Source organism: Apus apus, chromosome 7, assembly GCF_020740795.1.
Source record: "Apus apus isolate bApuApu2 chromosome 7, bApuApu2.pri.cur, whole genome shotgun sequence".
Lineage (NCBI taxonomy): Eukaryota > Metazoa > Chordata > Aves > Apodiformes > Apodidae > Apus > Apus apus.
This window is the reverse complement of record NC_067288.1, coordinates 16,532,476-16,558,525: the sequence shown is the minus strand read 5'-3', so window position 1 is coordinate 16,558,525 and position 26,050 is coordinate 16,532,476. Positions and strand designations below refer to the sequence as shown.

Sequence of the window (26,050 nt, the reverse complement as noted above, 5' to 3'; positions counted from 1 at the left end):
ATCCTGGGTTTCTTTTATTGCTAGTTTGCCACAAGGAATTAAGTTTAACAGTGTAATAGAAAATCACTCAAATGTTTACAAAAGAGCCTCTCATAATGCTTTATATCACTCCAAAGTAAGACCACTTACCTATCAAATAACACATATTTACTATCCTACATAACTATGCAATTTTCCCCTCTATATTTTTATTGTCCCTAGAAGTACAAAAAGGAAACCCAAACACTGAGTTTTAGCCTTATACAACAGTTCTCCAAGGAGAGCCAGTGAACAGTAAAAACATACAAATTTCCATTTAGTGCAGTTTTGCTTTACTTTTTTCTACTTACTTCTGAACCTCTTTCTCCTTTTGGTCCTTGCTCTCCCAATTCACCTGGCTCTCCCTTTGGAAAGATCATATAATAAATAAATTAAAAGAATAATTTGAATGCAGTTGAAAATGCACTGTTAAGAGCCAACAGAGAAATCTCACTTGCTTGAAACACTTACTGGAGGTCCCTGTTGTCCAATAGGTCCTCTAAGCCCTGGAAGACCTATATGACCCTGGGAAGCAGAAAATATAAGATATTGCAATACAGGTAAATCAGGATGTCACAATCAGTGAGCTATAGATTTCCTTGCAAAGCCCATCTTAAGAGATGGATGGCCACAGATTCACTGACATGACCTAGATAAAGTATGTTCAGATCTCCTGAGATCAAGCTTTAGAGAGCTTTTCTTTTTAAATTCTCTACTCCAAAATGCAAGCAGGTATTGCTTATTTTTCAACATTTCTGCACTTCTGTAAGCACAGATCGTATTCAGTTCATTGATTTATTACTATCTGTATTATCTGTGTAACTTAAACAACATGTTTCATGTCAAAGACTGTCTCTTTTGTATTTCAGCAAACAAACTGCATCAGTGATTAGCATGAGTTACCATCCAATCTGTATACACTGCAAGACTGAATACAACTAATGAATAATTATTAGGATTAGATTTACAAAGAAACAGTGCATAAAATTCTGAGAAAAACTGTTCATTCATTCAGTATTACAGAATCATAGAATTGTTTAGTTTGAAAGGGACCTCTTGAGATCATTTAGTGCAACTCCCACTCCTCAAGCAGGGCCAAGTAGAAAAGACTGTCCAGGATCATGTCTGGACAGGTTTTGAGTCTTTCCAAGGATAGACAGTGCACAGCCTCTCTGGGCAGCCTGTTCTGGTGCTCAGTCATCCTCATAGCAAAAAAAGGAATTTCTTGCATTCAAAAGGAATTTAATGTGTTTCAGTTTATGTTCTTTGCCTCTTGTCCTGTCACAGGACACTACTGAGACATGTCAGGCTTTGTCTTATTTCCTTCCCATCAGGTGTTTATAGACATTAGGATTACCTAAGCCTTCTCTTCTCCAGCTCATGAGTCCCAGCTCTCTCAACTTTTCTTCATATGATAGATGCTCCAGTGTGTCCTCAGAGCTCATCAACAGAGCAAGGCACCAGCAAATGCAGCTTTGCACATTTGAGAGAAGATGATACTTCTGCTATATTACTCTACACATATGACTAGCATGCCATGTTCAAATAAAAAGTTATTACCTTGTAGCCCTCATCACCAGGTTCTCCTCTATCTCCACGTTCACCACTAGGACCCTAGAGAAAAAAACAAAGAATGAAATCTAACAGCTGAACTGAAATAGTGTTGCAGTGAAGTACAAAAAGAAAGCTGGGATTTCTCTTAAAATAGACTAACCAAGTAGACGGAACTGAGGATTACAAATATTAAAGTTAGCTTGTCTAAAGGAATAAACATGATTTTTTTCCTAAACAAAATGCAGTGCAGTCAGACAGTAGCAACTGTCTAAAATATTTTGTAACTGAAGACTAGAAGCTAAAAGGTAGATCTTACATGGACATAAATGAAATGTATTGAACTCAGTAGAACTTTGCCAGGTTTATACCCATATATATGATATCTGAATTAAAAATCTCCATAAATAAATGAAGAGACTTTGTTTTCAAGACATGCAAGGTATTATGATTTCTGTAAGACAACATAGGAAAAAATGGGTTCTTTTCTGAAATAACTTGCTGTACTCAGAATCTACTTTAATTTTGAAGTTTGTCCTAATAAAAAGGCAATTTCAGTCCCTCAACATACCTCACGCTTATGAGAACTGCACAGGAGCAGAGGGAATAGTGTGACTTTTGTGAGTCATGGGGTTCTTTCTGCTGCATTCAGACACCACCTAGCTTTACTTTAGGGAAAGGCTCTTACTCCAGCCCACAAGAAATGGAGTATTTCCCCAGCATTTTAACTCTCTTTGCAGCAAATGGACCAAATTTCAGCCAAAGGAATAGTGATGGGGTGGGGAATCAGGCCCACAGAAGGTAAGAATGGCCAAGACTTTCCGAAAGACATGCAGCTAACAATTAGCTGAAATAATAAGGGACTGACTTTCTCCCCACCAGTCCTAAGTAAAGCCACATAATGAAAAAATGGCCAGGCTTCACTAACTGCAGTGTATCTCTACAGTTCACAAATGAATAGATTAGCCACTCTGGTGCATATCCACCAATAGATACTATTGTGCAACTGCTTGTATACTCTCCAAGGTTTCAACAGCCTCGTGGCATGTTTACTGGATTGACTGGAGTTTCTTCTCTTGTGCATTATCATAATTAAGAACATAGTCCAGACTGTCTTCAGTTACATCAGGGTCTTATAGTCCCGCCCTTGGAAGAGGGAGGTAAGGTATACACATTGAGCTTAACCTGAAGTAGCTGTAGACATATTACTTCTGGCACAACCAAATTCTGAACATGACACTCTTCTAATAAAATTTTGAGATAGCATTTTTTTTGGACACATTTGTAATTGCTGCAGAGAGATACCCCACATATGAATTCAGTTAAAAAACAGTTACGAAATGCAGCTCTCTAAATCAGCTAAATTAGCTTTGTAGTGATAATGAAATAAGTCAAAACATATTTCTGGTTGGTAAAGCAATTAGGTACAATTCAGGATAAACAGAGAGGATAAAATTCTGTTCCAGAATGTGCTGGTCTAAACATAGTCTAATGGCATTAGTGTAATTAAACTCAGGGCACATAGTGTAAAGCAGAAAAGAACACATGACTGCATTTTTCAGAGAGGGATTATGGATTAAAGGACCATCATTCTACAGTTTTCTACAAGAGGGTACTGACTCCTGAAACAGCAATATAAATTTTCAGAAACAACCTTCATTATCTTTTGCCTTGAGAGGTCCTAGTATAATTTTTTTGAGAAAGAAAGACCTACTGGTTCACCTATGGTCCCAGGTGGTCCAAGGACTGTATTGTCTTCACCTGGATAACCCTAAAACAAAGATAAGTATTAAAAAATTTTAACTTGGAAAGTCAACCACATCTACAATGCACACATGCATGAATGCTAGTAAACACGTAGAGAAGCTACTGAATAGATGCCAAAAATAGATGCTAAAAGTGAATATGATGCTTATGGTTTTGATAACAGTGGAATGGTAACTCCATTTTAATATGCCCTAAATGTTCCAAAGACATTTAGGACTAAAAAAGCTAAGTATTTGTTTTGTTCTCAAAGGCAGCTATTAAGAAAACCCTCAGAACCTTTTTATAACATCAACCACTAATTGTCTTTTAGCAATATTCATGGCAAAACTGGCCCTAATATAAGATCATGCTTCTTTGCTAGGTGCAACTCCAAACAAATCTTCATGAAGGCAAACGCTGTACCTGCCTGGGGCCACACAGACTTCAGTCAGCACTCAAATCTGTTTGCAGGATTTGAGACTTAAAAGAATAAAAGTCAATTTGACAATCAAAGAGCAGCACTGAGGCAAAACTCTGGCTCTAAAAGTTTCTATTAAGCACAGGCTTTTGCCAATCTTAGTTGGACTTTCAGCAAAATCCATGGGGGTAGTCACAGGCTTAAAGCTAAGGAAATAGTTACCTGGTTTCATACTGATTGTTTCTGTCAGTGGTGCTCATTGAGGGCAGTGGTGCTATATGATACAATAGAATGTATTTCTTAAAACGGGTACCTTGTGTTTTAAAACCTAGAACATTTTAACGGCATAATTTGAAACACTGTCTCTGAATTATCTGTTTCCCCTTTTTTTTCCTTTTTTTTTTTTTCATTTTCTTTCACAGTAATAGTAAATATTGCAAAGGGTTTCTTTTGTTGCATGCTGTGGAAAACAGAGAGCATGCAGTGACATTTCCTCCTTTTATAATGGCTCAAACTGTAAAACAGTATAATCCATCTTCATACCTTTTCTCCTTTGGGTCCTGGAGGCCCTGGGGGGCCTGGAGGACCCTGGTGACCCTAAAGAAACACATGAAACAATATTACTTCCAAAACAAATAATTACAGACATAACTATTTCCCCACTCTTTTTTAGCTACTTGCTACTATTATTTGTTTTGCTCCTTGCTAATAATACTAAGTAGTGATGTGGCACAAAATTAATGGGCCCAGCCAGAAAATGTATTGTGTGCAGGAAAAGCTCTGTGCCCAGGGAGAAACCAAAGGTTCTGGCAGGTGACAGGAGCTGGGCTGATTCTCACTTCAGGGTTAGAGCCACTGACAGAAGTTTCTGTTTGAAAAAAAGATAGCAGCCTGGTCTGTAAGAGCAGGACTCAATCCCTCAATGGTGATTATCATAATTATTTTTCAGTGCAAGCCACAATATCTTCATATCTTTCAACTAACTCCATTTGATCAGCTTCTGTTACTGAAAGGCAAACTGCCTGGCCAGGCAGTAAGCAGAGGTGGTGGTGTTTGCTGAACTCTCTCTATAATGAAAACTGTAGTAGTGTTATAGGAACTTTATTCACAAGGGTTGAGATACTTTGGACAAATAAGGTTTTCAAACCTCTGATAAAAAACAACTGCTAGTGAACTCACAAAGCCAGTTATCATTGCTTAAGCCTAACATTTCTGAGTAGGCAATCATCTGTGATATAAACATGTGCAAGTATCTGAGACTTCTAAAGTTATTTGTGTATTCTAGATACAGATTCCCATGATTTGAAATAACTTAGAGTACAACAGACATACTTAGGGATATGTGTGTACATTAATTCAGTAAAAACCTCACCCCATAACCTGGAATTCCTGGCTCTCCTTCAGGTCCCATTCCTCCTAGGTGTCCCTGTTAAATGCAATAATCAATGACAGAAAATAAGCTCACTTGTAGAATGTGACAACAATGCCTACTTTTTAAAGTTATCATTTCAAACACTGACATTTGAGAACTACAGACAACTTCCTCATTAGGTCCAGCTTCATTAGGTAAAGAATTCTGGGCTTTTCCCTGTTTTGTGGGGAAAAAGTGGTCAATATTTTCAGTCCTAATCTTATAATCTCAGTGCATAATTAAAATCAAAAGGATCTGAGCTTTCAGACATGCAGAAGAACTCTGTTTATAAAGCTACGTAGGCCAAGAAAAGCTGAGGATGGTCCTCACTTTAGGAAGTTGAGTCCTTCTCTTGAAAATATTGGCCATTAGGTAGCTACTTTATGTTGTGAACTTCATGTGTTCATGGACACAGTGCTGCATTCAGTGGCTACAGGACAGGGCTCTGAAGCAGTAAGATGGACACGTTGCCTCACTCGTGCGGAGGTTGCGTGTGTCTGTGCATCTGTCACATAGTGTGGGGCAAGCTCAGCGAGCTTGTGATGAAAGGAGCTCAAAGTAATGGAAATATACTTAATTCAGTAAACTTAGTATCAGGTTCCCGTTCTATAGGACTAGCAGTCCTCATCTGAAATACTTTGTTTCAGCCATGGCTAAGATTTATTTTATATAATAGCAAGGCCCATGATTTCTGTTCTTGGAATTGGAAATGTTTAACAGACACAGCAGTGAGATTATATGGAGACAGTGGCACAAGTATTCCATGGTATGCCCTGCCATCCTGCTCCTCTGACTGTCAGACCAGGAACCTGACCAGAGCATGAGAAAACTCCTTCCAGGTCCATGGCTCAGGTTTTTGTCTGTAAAGGTGCACAGCTCTCATTCTGATGCTGAAAGACCAGGACAAGCATCGGGACACATGGGCTGGGAAGGACACTGCATCTCTAGCTACCTCAAAAAATATTTATACGTGCTACAGCTGTGACTTGCCTCTTCCCATGGAGAAACAAGATTCTGCAAAACCAGAGATACATGAACTGAATAAACATATTTCGTACGAACCAAGGGACCTCGAGTTCCTCTTGCACCTTTGGGACCAATTTCTCCAGGTCGGCCAGAGTCACCAGCAGGTCCAATTTCTCCAGGAGGGCCAAGCTGCCCCTTTTCACCCTGTTGGTGTTATCATATTAAAAATAAGAAGAGACTGATACTAAGTTTCAAAGTTATTTACTTAATTGGACTATTACGTTTACAGATGTATTTAGTGTAGTTCTTAGAATGTCTGAACTCGGAATTCTGCTGAGAAAAAAACCCCTTCTGCTAAAGCCTTTCTGTTATTTTGGTTTTTGATATCAGCAGAAACTGTTCTGAGTTGCAAAATCACATCCTGATACAAATTTACATTTCCTGAGGTCCTGAATGTTATTGATTGCTGAATGATGACAATTCTAATTGCTATGGCTAGCAAGAAAATAAACTCAACTGAAGCATGACATAAAATAGGGATATACCTGGTTCAATGGAATTATTTTATAATGTAAATTTGAATTTCAGATAGAAAGAAGGGAATTGGAGAAGATGAAAAATACTACCTTCTTTCCTAAACGGCCTCTCTGACCTGGATTTCCTGGTGTTCCTTCAGGGCCCTGAACATTTATTAGAGGGAGGAAACAAAAAAAGATTAAGAAAGACCTGGAAACATGTTTAAACTATGCTTCAAATTGGATAACCAAGTAGGCTTTTAGAGGAAAAAAAAAATATTCACTGTGACTGTAAGCAAGTTAGTAGGACTGTTTCAAGTTACAAAAAAAATAAATAAATTAAAATGTGGGCAAGCATCAGGGATCACTTTTCAAACTAGTGAAAATGCACTGAAACTAGGAGGGAAAAGCCAACACATCCTGTCCACACGGAAAATATTAGTTCAGGAATAAAACTGCTTTAAGACAACCACTGACTGGACTTAGAGAAACACAGTGCACAACCAGAGGAAAACTAAGTAAACCTTGGGGCTATCAAGCGTGAAGAGCAGGGCCCTGACACAACTTGCTGTAGAGCAGAGACCTAATTCAGTAAGTGCTGGTGCCTAGCACTGCCTGCCTCTTGGTGACTGTGTAATTGAGTGTGCTGCCTGCAGGTGAAGGTGCTATGGAGGGACAGCCCCACTGCCCTCTAGGTCAAGTCAAAACTGATCCTCCCAAAGGGCTGGATGTGTGCACCGCTCACTGGTTTTAATTTACCCAAAAGCTCAGTAAGTTAGAAGAGGTAATTTAGCTTCAGTTTTGGATAAAGGGTTTTTGTTCAAGTCACTGTGGTGATAAGCCAAGGTAAATATAGTTTAAATTGATTTGTGAAGCTTATTTGTTATTTTGTAAGCTCTTGTTCAAGGAAAACATACTACTCTCACCTCCAATAAAACCCCCAATCGAGTTTAGGAAACCAATGTCCATGTTTAGACCAGGATGTTGTGATCTATCTGCATCCTTAGATGGAGGTCAAACCAAAACCGTGATGTGAACAGTCCCAGACACCAAGGAAGATGAGTGGGGAGGGAGGCAGCTCTGCTAGCTGCCTTTGGAATATGTGGAACAGAAACGTGAAAAATCCTCCACTAACCACATCCTCCCAAACATCAAATTGCCTCACTGAGGCACGGCAGCACTGCTGATGTTGTTTACTGTATACAAGTACAATGACACACCATGTCGATAACCAGCGCTGAGCTGTTTTACGATAATTTCAATGTATGAAACTTTCGGGCTTCTCCAGAATTGCCAACCCAAAACAGAAAAAAGAAGTCAGGGTGGTATAAGTGTATCAGAAACAAAAATTGTTCTGTAGCATACAGAGTGTGCTGACAACTAATGGGCATTTTTTTTCCTTTACCAGGAGAGTAGTTCACTGTGAAGGACCCAGGACTAAAGACAGCAGATTGTAACACTGATGCTGAGAGGACAGAGGGGACAGTGCTCACAGCTGTTGACAGCTGGCCCTCCAACTGATGTTTACTCTGACTCCTGATCACATAAGAGCTACAGAGAAGGCAGCCAGAGGACTGCGAATGAGAAAATGATGCTTTTGGTAAGGGAATCTGATGTCTGACTTGAGGCTACATACTTGCTTTGGAAACTGTGCTCCAGAATGTTAGCTCACATTAAGAAGTTGCAGAAAACTTCAGAAAAAGAGACTTTATAGATGGATTTTAGTGGCTAAGAGTGATGCCAGAACAAATACATGAACTGATCTAACAATGCTGACTGCAGATTCCAGTACTTTTTTACTATCTGACTGGTGTATGCTTGCTGCCATTTCTCTCCATCTGCAATCTCTGTTTCAGTTGTCTGACAACTGGTGCTCTCATGATATGTTTGTTTAATTCCTTTCACAGAGCCATCAAAATGAAATTAGTTAAAGAATAAATGCCTTTTAATAACAAAATGGAATAGTGAAATCCTTTCTTCTCTCTTCATTTTATAGCATATGCCTTTTTACTGGGTGGCTGGCAAGGTAAGAAGCGAAGGCCCACAGACATAACATCACACCACAAAATTATCATCCAAAGTAGCACTACCTGGCATGATAAACCCTCATTTCTGAAAGTCAGTTCCAATGCAGGATGGAGAACATCCATAGCACTGTATTTACAACACTTTGGCAGCAGTGTATAAAGATGACTCTTAGGAAAGGCAGGGCATTCAAGTGATCAGGAACAAACAGTAGGAGTACTCTGGATTATCTGGTATCTGTCACAGGATACTGGTTTTAAATTACTTTTGATTCCTCCAGTTCCTTACCAGAGAAGGTGCATTAATCTACACCAGCACTGTAAGGAATTCTGTCCTGTCGGTGTGTAACTACAGAAACCTCAATGTTCAGGGTGTCGCTTTTTCTAGAAATGTTATTTTTAGACCTTCCTTTTTTGTTGTTCAGGCTTATTAAAAGAAATGACAGCTAAGCACGTATATGGTAAGACCATTAGCACAAAATCTTCAATGAGAGCCAAATCTTGCATGCTGTAAGGTCTAACACTTCATCATTTACAAGGTGCTCAAAATGGCAGTTCTTTGCCCCAATGAACTTTTAATCTAAGCCAAAAAACAGATAGTTCTGGGTCTGTAAACAAAGCCATGAGCAGGGAAAGTGCTGCAAAACAATGAAAGATCTTGGAGCACAGTTTATGGTAATGTAATATCTTGCTAATTTCTTTGGGTGATTTTACAATGTAAAGAATTATCTGATACCTTGAGATTGCTCACAGTCTCCAACTGAAGGTGAGGAGAGAGACTAATGACAGAAGGTTGTCTGGAGAGGAAAGATATGCAGGGAGAGGCTCCAAGTTGTGTGGGTCTATGTGTCTAGATGACACGTGGTGAGGAGTCACTATCTACTAAGAGGACCCAGTTTTAAGATAGGAAAAACATTTCTCCGCTGTCTACCAACCCTGAAAAGCTGAACCACATAGAACCTAAAGACAGTCCTCTCTAATTGCAACAGAAAATAAAAAATAAAAGCAGCAAGCAAAATTAAAAAGAAAATAAACACAAAAAGCAAATAAACAAAAAGTCCACTTAAACCTGAAAACACTTACAGGAATGCCCATTATGCCAGGTTCACCAGGGGGCCCAGCAATTCCTGGTAACCCCATCTCTCCTTTTTCACCACCTTCTCCAGGATGTCCCTGGTCTCCAGGTTCTCCCTAAAACAAAGGAGGGGGATGGGGGGAGGAAAGGCGGCTTAGTCAAACTGCTGCTACAGAATTACTTATTATTCAGAAAAGTGAATTCTGAATCCTCATGTTTGGCTACACTCACTAAAACTGACAGAAATCTTACCAGTCAGATGCAGATCAGGCTCCAAGTTAGGGTAAAGCCCTTTCTATCTCATTAATACACTTCTACATACAGATTTTGCCTCAATCCATCAACAGCTACCTGAGGGTGTTCTCTGTGACATCCCCTGTCCTGGTATATGCCACAGTTCCTGGCATAGCACTGATCCAATGCAGAGATCAGAGCAGCCTTGGGCTCACTCTCCAGCAAGATAGTTGTCACAGAAATAAGCCGTACTCAGTTCTCCAGCTTGCCTTTTTCTGTCAAGCCATTAAACCTGATAGCCCTTGCAAGGTAGAGATATGCCTGGACGTATCAAGGCACAGGAAAGCCTATAATATACAGGGCCTTCTATGCTGAAACTAACTTAACTGGGCTCTGTTGACCTGGTGAAATAGAAGAGGGAAAAAAAAAAAAGATATTTGAGTCCTTAAGCTAGTATGACTGCTTTACATGTGCTACACAAACTGCATGTACCTTTGGGCCATCTTTTCCTGGAACACCATCTTCTCCTGGAGGTCCTGGTTCACCCTTATAGAAAGGAACAGTTAAAAACAAAGTTATTGTCTAAACTTCTCAACATAGAAGTATTGCCTAGGAAGAACTCAGTCTAGTTTTACACATGCTTTTTATTTTTTGGACAACATTTATATTGTTGTTATAGTTTGTCTTCATTTTTCACAGATTTACAGTGACAGTCACAGCCCTGGGAATCTTGGACATAGGAAAACAAAAAAAAAATAATCAGCATTAAAAAACTTAGGCAATACTACATCCATATAACACTGGAGACTTGGACAGTGACACTAGGATTGTTTGGTTTCAGAGTCTACAACATGTAATTACAGTAATCTCAAAAATATACCCATTCTGTGCCAAAACTTCCATATTTATGGATAACTACTATATTGATATGTCTAGTGACTCAGTTTAGGGCCACAAAAACCTCATCATTTACCAACAGTGTTGGCACCCTGGCATTTTAGAATATTTGCCTCAGTTAAAGACACTGGAAACTTGCAACTTTTGGTGCAGATAATAAAAAACGAGCTACCCTATGGTAATAACACAGTATTTCAACCACAGTGGTATGATAAAGTCCAGAGCACCCACTGTGGGCCAGCACCAGTCTCCAAGGACAGGCGGAATTGTGGAATGCACCTCACTGGAGATTTTGAGCAGGAGGAAAAGATGACAGTGAGGAGCTAATGGGACAAGAGAGCTCAATGGTAAGAATTCAGTCTGAAAAGATGTAGTTTATGCTCTTTCAAAAGTGTCCTGGATAAAATCTGTTCCTAGCACTTTAAAAGGGTTTTTTCAGCCTACACAGGCAACTGTTTGAGTCGGATCAGGGGGGTCAGACACACAGGAAAAATAAGCAGGGGCATAAGTTTTGGTAAAATCAAGTGCTGAATGAGCCCTCCACAGCACTAGCAGCAAGTCAGGTGCTTTAGATGGTGGCACAGCGAGTTACCCTGCTCTTCTGAGACTGTAATATTCCTTCACCTAGCCTGGGTATCTGTACACAGCGTCGCTGTATGCTGTCATCTGAACAGCTGGGCTGGACACCCTTGAATTTACCTTCATGCTCAAAGTAATTTTTCATGTCTCTCAGCAACATGACACACCTAGGAATATTTCAACACTTTAATTAACACTCTTTTTAGCTTGCTACAATAATACAAATTTTTATTTTGTTTAAAAGAGAAAAGGTATCAGAAAATAGCTTCGTGTTGAAATCTTCTGATAAATTAAGGCTTCTCAACCTGCATTTCTGACAAATTCATAACATACTTTCCTTTTTGGAAGAAGACTTGCATCCATAGCTTACCCTTAAACCTTGGTCGCCTGGTTCTCCAGCCTTCCCAGCAGGTCCAATATCTCCCTGGAATATCACAAGAAAAAGAAATAATTGGATTTTAAGGGACAATATTACTAACAATGATAGGGTTTACAGATAATGCAGTCATTATGACAATAGCAGTATTTCTTAATGGCTTGTTTCCTGTGTCACTACCTATTTGGCTAATGAATCAGACCACTCGGATTTGCTTTTATGGAAATTTGAAAATTTAAACAGCACAACAGAATAATTTCAACATTTACCTTTGCACCTGGCTCTCCCTGCAGGCCAGGTTCTCCTTCAGGGCCAGGAGGTCCCTGCATGGTACAAGAGCTACTGTTACACATGGGTATCATTAATACTTTTTGCAACTACTAAATACAGCCAAAATGGAAGCATAAAAATGGCACTGGAAAAGATGCATGTCTGAAAAATCAAATTAAGACACACAGTTCTTTGTTCTTATTAGAGCTCAACAGAAGAAAAGACAGGAGGGTATAGAAGAAGTTCAGGCACTGCACTGTGGGTCAGGAATGTATTGAAGTCTCAGCAGTACCACTAAGGCTGTACCTTTCATCACAAATTACTAGCAGGCTGAGCAACCATCTATCTTTAGTAAATCTGACTGACAACTTCATTGCTGTTTGGGCTTGGAGCCAAGTGGATATAGCCTTTGGAGAACAAAGTCCTTTTTGGAGTCTTCAGCCCTTGAACAGTTAATAGTATCAGATTGCTTCTTGCAAAGTTTACATTTAAAGCTTTTTTTAATACTCAGAAAACTGGATTTTGGGTGACTGAAGAAGTACGTTTCTTTGAATAAGCCAAATCCCTTCCGTTGTAAATGACCTAATTCCTTCTTTGCAAATGTGGCTAATACATATTTCTTTCAAAGAGATATTAACAACAAAACAAAAATAGAAGCAAAAGTTAGTAAGAAGACTGCCTGCATCTGCTTTTCTTCATTTACCATTTGCAAGAACACATGATTAATACTGTTCTACTGCTTAAGTGCAAGGAGAACGGTGCTTCAAAAAAAAAAAAAAAAAAAGAAAAAATTAGCCAACAACAGTGCTCACAACAGAAAAAGCTACTTATTTTAGACTTTTTTGTTTTGGAAAGTAAAAGAGCCTCTCAACAGCTCATGGTATTTAAGTCAGCAGAAGGTAATTTAAAAATTAGTTTCTAAACACACTGTCCAGGCTTATTCAGTTGCTTGAGTGTTTGTAATTAGTATATAAATGATTAAAATCTTACCTCAAAACCCATTTCTCCAACAGGGCCAGCATCCCCTGGTTGTCCTCTTGGACCCTGGAATTAAACAAAATTTTGGATCCATCATTCTATTAACATTAAATTACATTGTATAGCCTTGACTTTGTCTCTTCAGAACTCTTCTAATTGGCATAAAGAAGTACATTTCATTGTCTTTCTTCCTGAATTCAACAGTGTATATAAGTACCATGATGGCACACCACATTGCCAATCTTAACACACAGATTTCAAATAATAGCACAGATGTCTCTTCTTTTAGACCAAAAGTAAATTTTGTTCTGTAGACTAAGCTCTTCTCTCGATTAACTAAGCCTTTGTTTAATTAAGGTTTGTTAGACTGTCTGGTTTGCTTTGTGGAAAAGCTTACAGTCTGGTATGGAATTAACTGAAAACAACTACTGTGTGCTTCACTATGGATTTAGCAGTGTTTATACATGACAATCACTGAGGTGCAATGGATTAAAGGCTGGAGCCTTTTTGGTAATATTAGTAACTATACTATGAGCATTTTCTTATAAGCCCTACTGTAAGAAATAAATCTATAGCAGTAGTATGTTGGGAATGTTTCCTAAAGCAGCATGCTCAAATGCTCTGCATATGTTAGATTGTCCACCTCTGCTCACAGAGTGGGGGTTGAGTGCTGGGGGGTAAAAGTTGCCTGTCACAGCTTACAGCTGATTCCATAAGCACTATGAATGTATGTCAAGACAAATCAACCCTCTGGATGTATCCAGTCTTTGAACTTTCAGAAAGTTCATATCCATTTACCCCTTTGGGACTCCTCTGTGTGTAAGTACATTCTAAATTAAAAACATTTTGTTGATATATTATGTCTTGTAAAAGAAAGATGCTGCTACCCATATTTATGATAAAAGCCTTTTAAGCAAATATTTACTCTGTTTTGTTTCACTTCCTCTTACAGACTATGCATATGGTTTTTCTCCTCTTGATGACTTGGCAGTGATAATGTGAGTATATTCTTCCCTTGTAACAGCAATGTAAACTGCATATTACTGAGGGGATTTCAGTAGATCAGTAGATCTATTTTCAGTAGATTTCAGTAGATATTTTACCTCATAACTTCATTTAAGTGTGCACAACAGAAATTGCAGTTAATTTCCTGTTGAGAATTCACTTGGTCCTAAACTAAGTCCATTGTTTTTTATTTGCAGCAAGTCCATGGCTTTCCACTGAGCAAGAGTCACAAAGCTTACGTTTGATTAATGAGTCAAGTATTTCTTCACAATATTGCTACAGAGCTAAGTCTGAGGGACTGGTAACATATCCTTTCCCAGAAACATTCAGGGAATTTCAGAAGCTAAAAATTTATAGCAATATAGGAATCCTTTTAACCATTAACAAAAGGCACTTTTGCAAAAATGGATTTTACTGAAATGTCTGTCAAGGAGGTAAAGTTAGAGTATAAATTAGATCAAGCCCATTACTACAAATAATTCAAATTCCTTATGTTTCTCTGCTCCTCCACCAATAAGTAGGTTTTTTCTGAGCTGTGCAGAACTAGTGACAGGGACAGAGAAACTGCTTCAGCAGCTGGCTTTCATGAAGTGACCAGCTGACAGAAGATGAAATCAAGCTGCTTGGACAGGCAGTTAAAAAAACCAGAGCCATGCGTTTTATTTCATAATATCTTGTGTCATCTTCATAATCTCTTTCTAGCGCCATGGACTGTTATCCAAAGACATTTTACCCTTTCAGCACTTGATAGAAAAGGTACCCTGCTCACTTGAAAGCAAAGGCTCCCTGTTCACAGAATAAGCTTTTCCTACTTCTGACACTGCACGTGTAGAATCTATGACGATGAGCAGAACAGAAATGTAGGTTGCTTAAGAGCAGACCACATAGATTAGGTAATGTTGATAGTATTTATACTATAAATACTATCTATACTATATATATATATATATATGAAAATTCAGACTTGGCTAGAAAAAGGCAGTAATTTTATGTATAAGCCTTGCATTGCAAGGCTCTCTCAGCCACAACATGAAGATTACATAAACAGACAAAGTGACTGGAATCCAGTAGCAACCATTAGAAAACACATTTTCTGTTGAAACGGTTTGCTACTCCTACAAGCTGGAAGCTCAAATTAAGTAGGCAAATTTATCCACAGGAAAATTTACCAAAATAAATTTTGGCATTTTTCTAGCCCCCCCCGAAATGTGCATTGGCTTTCTGTAAGCATGTCAGCCTGTGGATTAGTAGAAATAATATTTAATAATATTAGAAATAATAATAATTAGTAGCAAGATTTAAATTAGCTATGTCAACTGATGAGCAAAATAACTTTTCAGAAAAAATGAAAACACAATATTTGACAAGTCTATTAGATTTATGCACTATAAAACAGCAGCCTTCTCCCAAGTTCTCCTAGGACAGCACACATTCTTTCACTGTATTTATTTAATCTGATTTAGCCCCAGAGAGGGCTATGCAATACTATTCCTGTCCTGGTTACACCTTGCAGCACTTCGCATGTATTTGCTGCAGATTCTGCATGATCTTCTGTTACAATATTAACCACATAAAAGTGAGCGTGGCTTTGAAATAATAACAATCAGAAGAAGAATCCATCCAGCAGAGGAATGTCTGAGGTTTGTTATAACAGTATCCTTTTTATTTGAAAATCGAACCTGCCAAATAGATGTGGTCCCTGAGTTCCTGAATAACTATCCTAAAATTGCCTGAAAAAAATCCCACTAAGACCTGTATTGGCACATTTACATAACCCATAACATAGATGTCTACCTCAATGCAGCATAAAGCTACGCAATATTGTGGTTCAAGCCTGTCACACTCTCTTATGCTGAGCACCCACTACTACAGGGCTTCCAACAGGTCTCCTTATGAACAAGTTAAGCAAGGGAGGCAGACTCTAGCCCTGCAGTTTTTGGAACAACTACCCCACAATTCCTCTTTAACCACAGCTGGCAACACTGCATCTGGGTAAAATGGAGCTTGAGTTTTCAGAGAATTCAGTATAATATGTGGAAAAATTTGTAAGCAGTCGTAAGGATCAACTTACTGGCTCTCCCACTGGTCCCCTGTCTCCTGTGGTTCCGGGAGGTCCAAGCAAACCCTGGAAGATTAAAATAAAATTTAAAAAAATAATCGGAATCAAGCTGTTTCATAGTCTGTGAAAAGCTACTTCCTCTCTTATTTCTGCTTACTCAATAGCTTGCTCAGAAACACACAAAAATATGTGCAGCCTTTTCTTCTGGTTTACACACACTGCCACATCACTAGCTCCTGTGACAGGTGAGGGCGCACTGAATAAAACCTTCCTCAGCTTCTTTTACATAGAGATGGATCTTAGCTGACTCGCCATTTACCATTTTAGATCATGTTCAGTCTTATTGTCACTTTTGCCCCTGATTCTTTGTATGAATAAATGCCAACTGTACTGTTGGAGTTTTCCAGCTGCTCTAAAGTAGACAAATTCTCTCATCTGAGTGTGAAACAAAGTATGAGATTTTGTGGAATACTTTTTTTGGTACAAGTACTAGATAATTTCATACTCACAAGTGCACCCTGATCTCCTCTTTCTCCTGGATTCCCAGCTTTACCCTGGTCAAAAAGAAATATTGAAAGACAGGCTGGCTTCAGATAATTTCCAATCACAGCTCAGAAATTAGCAGTAAGCATATTAAGTTTACTATAAAGATTGGCTCCAATACTCACAATGAGCCCAGGAACTCCTTTCTTTCCTGGATCGCCTGTTTCTCCCTGATAAACAAACAACATGTGAATTCTGTTTGCATCTAGATAAGCTGCACACAGTTGCTGTCAGTTTAAATGCTGGGTAACTGCAGGAAGTGCAGATTCAGGCACAGATAGGCTTATATCATAATAAGGATGCACCTGAAAGTGGCAGAAATTTGCAAATCTCCTCCTGGATTAAAAGGAACTTTATGGCTTCTGACATGCTAGGTTGGATTTTTTTGTTTATTTTCTTATCTGTTATGGTCCATCTCAATGTTTTGTATGCTCCTGAGAAATGCAAGCACTCACCTTAATGCCTTCTGTGCCTGGTTCTCCTGGAGGACCATCTAGACCTCTTGGACCCTGAATATTGAACAAGCAATTTGCAATATCAATTACACATTATTTTTGGCTATCATCAGGAAGATGCAATGTAAGCTCTAGGAGAGTGGTAACATTTTGTCAGCATGAAAACCAATATTAATTTTATGTCAAGTGTGAAATAAAGCTTCAAAGAATAAAATAAGTTTCTGCTTTCCTGAATTATTATTTTTTTTAAATATGTAAACAAGAAGTGCACTGTCTGTTGGAGCCAGCCAGGTTGCAAGCTGATGAGTTTTTGCTCTATTTTCCATCCAGTTTGTATGCATGCAACAGGCACATATATAGAAGAATTCAGATAAGCACTGGTTTATACGGAGTACTTGCTTTTGAGCATATTATAAAGTTGTATATGCAAAAATCCAGCTTGCTAGTAACACTCTATAACAGGCAGATAGAGTTCTTCCATTAGGAAACCAGTTTGAGACAAGATTAAAAGCAATTTCTAATCTTGCGTAGTGAAGTTCTCTTTTGTTAGACAAAAATGTCTCTTGGAAATTGACTTTTTATAACCAATAGATGAACAAAGATAACCTGTTCTATTATTGTATTACACTATAGAAAATATGTATTGCCGAAATACTCACATTATTAAGATTGGAAATCTAAATTCTTTACAGCAGTATGCAATGGGAGGATGAGACACAACAGCATTCCCAGTGGCACCTGGGCTGGGCTGGCATCAGAGGGAACTAGTACACTGCTATGGCAGCCCCTAGAGGAAATCAATCTGCATCTTCAGACTCCATTTCTGAGTTATAGAAAACCTTACATCTCAGGCCATGCAATCATTACTGATTTCCAGAGAGTTGTAACACTGTTCTAACAGGTAATAATAACAGTGGCTTGCAAAAGGACTTAGTTGGAAGTATATCTGATTTTATTTACATAACTTTCCCCTCAAAAATGTCTGACTTCCATGTCCCTCTAGAATTTTCTTAGACAAGACACAGTACAATGACGCTCCTTCTGACTTGGATTTACTGACACACACCAAAACCTCTGTCAGAACAGAGGGTAAGCACCGATCCGCTTCTTTCTGGAGCTACAGTGAAAGAAATGTCTGACAGGCAACTCAGGAACACTATGTATCCAGAATCATTTAGACTTCCCTACTGAAACAGAAATCTCTTACAAAATGGCCTTCCAGTGAGATGATAATTACAACCCCTAGCAGAGACAGAAATGTCCCACGAGAACCTTATCTGTCAGCATTTCAGCACTGCTGCTTCTGGCCAGCACGAGGGAACACACAGAAACCATAGGAAAAGGAAAATGAACAGCCAGGGAAAACTGTGTGAATAGCTTTGATATCTTAGTATTTTGGGACAACACTTAGGTTAGGCTAGCCACCTTGTTTTGATCTAAGCCAGGACTGAGTATTTACTGGCATTTTTTGAAAGCTAGAGGGAATAAGAGGCTACAGAAGAAGACACTCCAGATTGCTGCATGGCTCGTCGTAAGCAAGGTCCCAAACCAAGGCTACTTAAGTCTGTGAAAAAAACCTGCTGGTGACTTCCATGCACTCAGAGAACAGAACCAAAACACTAATGGTATTTTCAGTGATGACAGAGGCCTTTGTGGAACAAGATGACTGGGCTTCATGTTAAGACTATGTAATTGCTTAAGCCAAGTTAATGAATTAGTATATAGCATAATTTAAAAGAAAGCAAAACATCTTGACCAAATTAATGTCAGGTTACTGCTCTGCACTTTTTCTGTAACTACTATCTATAAGGCATATAAAATGGGTTGTGATAAAATAACCCATCACAACTTTTCTGCTAGTCACACAGATCTCCACTTCAGTGGAGTTCATATCGACAGCCCGATCAGCAGGAAGAGAAAGACAACTGATTTGATCATTAATAAGCAAGAAAAAAGACCTACCACTCAAAACACAAGAATTCTGTTACATAATTTTGAATTGAAAGAAACCAGCACAAAACAACATGATGCTCAGCTTCTGGCTCTGGGCCATACCTGCCTTCAGCCAGCCACAGAACACAGTGCAGGGATCCAAGGGAAAAGCAATTTAATACTACAACAAAAGCACACCCTAACATTCCTATAAGTAGTATGGTGTGACTCATTATTGGCACAGATTAGTTGGATCTGTATAATTTCCTACCATAGCTAGTACAGAATGAGATATACACATGATTTTCCTGCTGCTATTTAAGTTAGGTTGCAACAGCACTGAGGAGTAAGGCTGCCAAACAACTGCGACTACTTTTTTTCTTTGGCACAGGTTCAGCTTGTTTCTAAAATGGAATATATTGCATTGACAGCTCTAGGATAACAAGGTGAGAAAAAGTTCATCTAAGAAAACAAGAAGCACCAATTAACTCTTTTTGTTCTTTCTCATCTGACTCCTAAATATAAGAGAAGTGAAAATAACAAACTATATAGATACTTCTCTCTTTTGGTGGTTGACATGGAAGAATATTAGAAAATGACATCAGTTTTAGTCTCACTTCATTTGAGCAACTAAGACAGGCAAACACAGCTATTGATGTATCACAAAGCACACTGGCCACTTGTTTCACATAACCCTGAAGCACGTCACATTTTTCTAATTATTGTATTTGCTGCTGTGAGAAGTATGAAAGATAACATTCATTAAAACTGAACACTAATGTCCTGAAGTAACTGAGGTCCTTCATGCCAGTACAGGCACAACTGAAACAGAGATAAACCTGCTTGCTGTGACAAACACAATCTGCTGTTGCCTGACCCCAAATTTATGCCATTTGACTATGTAATTTATCTGTTTTCAAAACTGAATTCAAAATTTGATGAGCTGCATTCCAGGAAAGTGAAAGCAGAAAAATTATTGCTTTTAAGCTTTAAAACATTAAACATCAGGCTGAAGAATACTAACTGCTAAGCCTCTTAGCAGCCATTGAGAATTTTGCTTAGGTCTCATACATAAAATAAATCTCATGATACAGGGCCTCTTCCTCTCACATTAAAAGCTACACCAGTCTCTGACACTGTGTTTTTCTTCTCCATACATCAGCAAACAACAATGGTTTCATGGCTACCTTTACCACTACCAGCATGTCTTTCAGATGTCTTTCTCTCTCTCCCTTCCTCTTTTTCTTTCTGTCTGTCTTCCATAGAAGAAATTCTTCATTTTAGTTGCAGATATTCCCACCCCCCAGAGTGTCATTCTGCCACTGAAGTATCTACAACAGAGTTTTCTCCCTCTGTTGTCATAAGATTAATACTAAAAACAAACAAACAAATAAATAAATAAAAATTCTTCCACAGAATTCCAGCTGGAGTGCATCAAGTCTCGAGGATGAGCTGAGGAAGTTCTGCGCTACCACTATGCTCATTGGCATAATCCTCTGACAGAGACAGATTCTGTAGACTACCTAGACATCCTGCCTTCAGCTGTCTGGAAGTCCTGGGTGTTCTGGAGACTGAGCAGCTGGATACTCTCAGGCAGAAGTAGGCTGCTGGGTAATCTTGGATGCACACCAGTTGCTGAAAGGTCCAGAATTTATGAGATGAAGGAATTCTATTCTGTGACAGTGCAGAAGTAGAGGGTCAGTGCTCCTAAGACTTCCTGCAGATTCCAGCTGTGAAGATGAGGTATCTTCTTGTTTCAGTCCACAACAAGGGGAAATTTCCATATGCTTCTATTTAACTTCTGTAAGTGACTGTGGTGTGCATTTTTCTGAGCCCTGCAACTCAGAGCTTGGGGTTCTGACACTCTTTCTGAATCCAGTGATGACACACCCCAGATTTCACAGCCCCTCAGATATTTTCCTTATGTGATATTCTACTTGGAATGTGATATTTTGGTCTTGAGAGAAGAAAAAATTCTCAGTGGCTTCAGTGGGGATTTGTTCACAGAGCCTGAAAGACCTGAGTGTGCTCTGAGACCCCATTCCATGAAGCATTCCCAGTCATAATGGACACAGTCAAAGGCATAAAACACAGCTGCAAACCAGGACTTCCACAAAGTTTGGGATATTTGGGGTTTATTTTGAGGTCTCTTTCATTATACACAATGTAATCCATGGTGTACTGCCAAAATCAGAGACAGACTCCCTCAAAGATTCCTGTCTCAGCTGGCAGAAGATGTGACATTCCTTAAATACAAACTACCTTCTACCTTCAAAATATAATCTAAATTAAAACAATTCTTTCCCCCATAAAAAGCAATCAACAGGTAGTAGATGCTTCTGGGAGGGAGAAGAGCCTGCAGTGAAGGACTCAGTTCATCTCAGTAGCTTGGCTCTGATTTGAGCTCTAATGATGCTGGCAGATGGGCTTGCCAGAAGGGAAGGATCAGAGGAGTTTAGAGGATTCCTATATCCAGAGGAACAAAAAAATACAACCTGCAGCAGTTCAGTACCAATGTCAGAGAGAACTATTTACACCAAATTACTTTCAAGCTGGCCTTCTACCTCCCTGCAACCCACAGGTCACCAGTCAAAGTGAAACTCTGGAGGACTGATAGGGTCCAATGGTATTTCCTTTTTAAATGAAGCTCCAGTATCAGCATTTTAGAGTGAAGATGACTGCATCTGTGTAGTCCTCATCTGATGCCACTTTTTCCCAATTCAGTATAACATTTCAGCATCTTTTTCACTTTCAAACATGCTCCTTCTAAAATCCCAAAGGTAAGGCACCCATTCGTTTCATTGCATCAGGCCACTGAAGAAAAAGTGGTGCCAAGGTGCTATACTTCTTTTCTGCTTCAAAATTGCTTTGCATTTCAGTTTTGATTTACATTTTCAAATCTGCCTGTGAAGTAAAAAGTCTTTTTTTTCCCTCTGCTTCTCTAAACCAAAGCAGATGTTCACTCTCCAGTCACAAGGCTGCCTTAGTTATTAAAGTGGGAGCCCTTAGAGCTTCTATCCAGTCAACACATTTGTAGAAGCACCTTTTGAACACATCAGGAGCTACCTCACTGTGAGGTGATGCCTGGGGCTGGACAATTCTGCTTGCACCAGTTCTTGGTAGTTCACTGTGCTTACCAGTGGGGGTGGATTCTAGCCCTCTGCAGCTGATTTATCTTTGAATTTTGTTAGATATGTTGCATGAACAAATATATCTGCATTTCAGTTTTGCCTGATAAACTGGCCTCAATGAACACATTTTTCTGGGCACTGACAGATTACCTGTGATGTGGTTCAGAAAATTAGCAGGTGACCTGTGAGATGTGGGAAGTGTTTGCTGTTTCTGCATGTAAAATTATGAAAATATATTGTTCACTGTATAAGATTTTGCAGGTTTTGGGTTTTTTTTGTTTGTTTGTACAGATAATTCATAATTATATTAAAGTGTCTGGTTTTAAATTAGCAAAGTAATTTCCCTAAAAAAATTTTTTACTAATAGACTTTTTTAAATAGGCTTTAAAAAACCACATCTACTGAGAGGAAAAAAATAAGATTATTTTCAGAAGACCATACAGCTTCTCTCAGATGATGGTGGGTAGGTCCTTTTCCATGAGCTGCTGAGAAAAATTCCTTAATACTGAAATCCAGACTCAGACAAATCTCCTACTGATAGGTACTTCAGACAAGTACAAGAAGTTCTAAGTGTACGTAGACATATGCTCAAAACTGCTTCTCCCATTTAAGGAAACTGAAGTCTGGGATAAATTATACCCTATGTCTGAAACTCAGAAAAAAACAACCCAAACCAACAAACCAAAACCCCAAACACTTGCACTTGGCATTGCCAGCTGGCAGCTTCTCTAATACAGAGTAACCCAGAACCACTGTTGCAGACTTTCAACAAAATTATACATTTCATATGTTACATTTCACAAACTGCACCATGAACAGAGAGGTAAATTAAACCATATTTCTTCTTCTGGAGGAGGAAACCATACTAAAGAAGGAAGACTCATTTGAATCATGTGAAGTTTGTATATTTTGAATATAAAAACTATTCAAAATACTCTGTATTTCCAAATACTGCATATTCCAAATACAATGAATATTCAAAATAGCTTCAAATAGGTTTTATTAATATTAACACATTTAATATCTTCAGATATATTATTTTGAATATATTAAATGTTTTATTAAAACTCCTTGCCCAATCTCTTATTTAACAGTTTAGCAGTCATGAAAAAGTAATGCAGAAGAATATATAGTGGGAGGTGTCCTTGCCCGTGGCAGGGAGGTTGGAACTAGGTGCCTTCCAACCCAAAACATTCTATGACTCTATGATACAAGTTAATAAACTTTGTATTACAAAGATTGCAAATCCAAATATATTGTAATATAAAATCTTAAGTAAAATGCAAGGCATGTTTCTCAAGTACCTATTTTTTAACTGGAGTAAAACCTCCAGATCTTACAGTGTGTCAAATTTTACCATGTATTTTCTTAGAAAACATATGCATCACAATAACAAATGATAAAGGAAGGTTATAACTGTGTTTTGCCATGGCAACAAAAGTTTCTGCTTCCTATGACAGATATAAGCCAACAAAATTATCTCGCTGACAAGGACTAAGGAACTTTATCTGTAATGAGTGGTAAGCACTGCCTGAAGCTAGCATCAGCGTGAAGACACACTGGTCCAGCCACCTATATGAGTTGCATGAATCTCATAGTGAGCCTGGATATATTGTCAAACTGCTAGGTAAGGCTGATGTTAGAAGGGTGCATCTTTGCTACTATTCTTCCCAAACTCCATAAATCCAGTGAGAATACACTTCCTCATGGTGCAAACAAACCCATCTATACTATGAAGTGGAAGCACTTCCTGCAGGCTCCTTGAACTCAGACTGCAAAAACATGACAAAAAAAAAAAACAACTCCAGAGAAAAGGTGCAAGTGCCTGGTGAGGAATATGAATGAAAAGTGTTTAAGAAAACCAGGTAGTCAATCACCCCCAGGTCACAAACTGCAGTACTTTCACTGATACTGATTTTATGCATTGTGATCGAATGCTCATACAAATTGATGTGCACAGTATCCCTCTTTGTTTATGTGAGTTTTGACTAGTGTTTTGTATACAGCAAAAAAATGTTTCTCATTCCCATGATAAAAATGCATGAAATGACAATGACAATCCAGTCGGAAGTTTGAGATTCAAGCATACACTATCTTCTGACTTTGCTTCTTCCTTTCTTAGAAGCATGTTTGGGTGATTTTTATTGTCTTTCCAAAGACATAAATGACATGCAGATAAAAAAACCCAGCCATTAAAACATTGAAATAGTCCAATGGTAGCTATAAATGCCAACATTTGCATATTTATATATACTGAAAATAAGCAATTTGGCTCTGTTCCTGCTTTCAGCTGAAATCAACGGCAGAACCCCATTTAATTGTAATGTGAGGAGAAAATAAGATTCATATCACTTCCTACATGAAAATACAAGTATAATCGGTCTGATTTCAGTAAAAATGGCTTTAGACTGGAGGGCAGAGTTCAAAAGAAGCAACTGTACATGGGTTACGTGTCAGATTCACATTGGCAACACACTACTCTCTGCTCTAAGAAATGTGAAACAGAAATATTACTTACTCTTCTTCCCTTAGGTCCCTGTGGTCCTGGTGGTCCTCTTGTCCCTGAAGCTCCCTACATGTCAAATAAACGTATTATTGTCTTCTATACAGAGATTTATGAAAATTACAAGGTTCCTGCACAATGCAACCAATACAAATAACTTTTACTCATGTTTCAAATTCAATTAATTTTGTTAGTCCAATTTATCTAGAAAAACCTAAATAACAGACTCTATGTAACTTTATTCTGATCACGAAATCGTATGACTGTTGAATAAATCACTTCTGTCCAACATCCCAATATTCCTAAAGGATACCTGTATTTCAGCAACATTATGTTAAAAAGCCCTAATAATTTTTGATTGAGTTTTTGCTGTACAAGACCAATGCTAGCCAAATTATAACACAATTATACACAGCAAATTAGAATATTTTTTTATTAACAATGAAAATAAACCCAGAATGAATATATTTAAAATTTATTAGGCTCAAATAAAGTAAGTGTTGTGCAATTATTAATCATCCTTGAAAAAATTCTATTCCTCTACTTATCTCAACAGAGTAATTTTTAAATGGATGAGTAAATGATATAATTAGTTTTCCTGTCTCTCATGGATCATCCTAGTAAAGAGCACGTGAACAGACTTTGTGTCCAGATGTGTAAATTTTCATGACAGTTTTATAGTCTGCAGTACAAATTAGAAACTATTCTTAGCTTCAACAGAAGAAAAAGTTTGAAAATGGTACATTTTATGTCAAACAGAAGCATTATTCTATACCTACAGATAATCCTTCTGGTCCCACAGGTCCAGGCCCCCCTGGAGGTCCTGGGTAGCCCTAGAATTGAAATAAATACAGAAAAGACTAAACAGTTTTATCAAAATTGTTATTATAACAACAAGCCAGTCCTCCCACCAGAGTGGCACCAAGTGATTCTGGTTACCACTCTGTCTATTAGAATAACCTGTGTTAAGCTAATCCATAGGAGACAATTAATTCCGTTTCCCTCCTTAATTTATCCCTCCTTTCAATTAATTATGTTTAATTTTTTATGTAAGTCTGCTTAGAACCACTTTTCAAAAAGGCAATTGCTCCTCTGCTTCATTCAGCAGATTGCTTTGCAATGTCACTTCCACAGAGGGGATAAAGCTGCTAAATGAAACTTCCTAGGAGCAAGACCTCATAAATACTACTCCTTTCCACAAAGCTTGCAAAGTCAGAAGAGTGAGAACTTATTACTCTTTTGGAAAGCAAAACACTTTCGTAAGAAATACAATTAAACATTCTACATAATTGGTGACTTACCATGACACCTTTCTCTCCAGGAGGACCTACTGGTCCTGGGCTGCCTCGCTCTCCCTTTTATGA

At 38.4% G+C, this 26,050-nt stretch overlaps 1 protein-coding gene across 1 annotated transcript in view; it reads right to left on the bottom strand.

The window, feature by feature from the left end:
• Positions 1-26,050, bottom strand: part of COL24A1 (collagen type XXIV alpha 1 chain) — a 135,789-nt gene that overhangs the window by 23,615 nt on the left and 86,124 nt on the right. Inside the window, exons 26-45 of the mRNA XM_051625609.1 lie at positions 25,988-26,041; positions 25,466-25,519; positions 24,702-24,755; positions 17,121-17,174; positions 16,791-16,835; positions 16,632-16,676; positions 16,135-16,188; positions 13,071-13,124; positions 12,080-12,133; positions 11,805-11,858; positions 10,451-10,504; positions 9,733-9,840; positions 6,737-6,790; positions 6,207-6,314; positions 5,106-5,159; positions 4,277-4,330; positions 3,284-3,340; positions 1,579-1,632; positions 490-543; positions 330-383 (exon numbers count right to left, since the gene is read on the bottom strand). Of these exons, the coding sequence (XP_051481569.1) occupies positions 330-383; positions 490-543; positions 1,579-1,632; positions 3,284-3,340; positions 4,277-4,330; positions 5,106-5,159; positions 6,207-6,314; positions 6,737-6,790; positions 9,733-9,840; positions 10,451-10,504; positions 11,805-11,858; positions 12,080-12,133; positions 13,071-13,124; positions 16,135-16,188; positions 16,632-16,676; positions 16,791-16,835; positions 17,121-17,174; positions 24,702-24,755; positions 25,466-25,519; positions 25,988-26,041 (1,173 nt within the window). The remainder of the gene's footprint in view (positions 1-329; positions 384-489; positions 544-1,578; positions 1,633-3,283; positions 3,341-4,276; positions 4,331-5,105; positions 5,160-6,206; positions 6,315-6,736; positions 6,791-9,732; positions 9,841-10,450; positions 10,505-11,804; positions 11,859-12,079; positions 12,134-13,070; positions 13,125-16,134; positions 16,189-16,631; positions 16,677-16,790; positions 16,836-17,120; positions 17,175-24,701; positions 24,756-25,465; positions 25,520-25,987; positions 26,042-26,050) is intronic.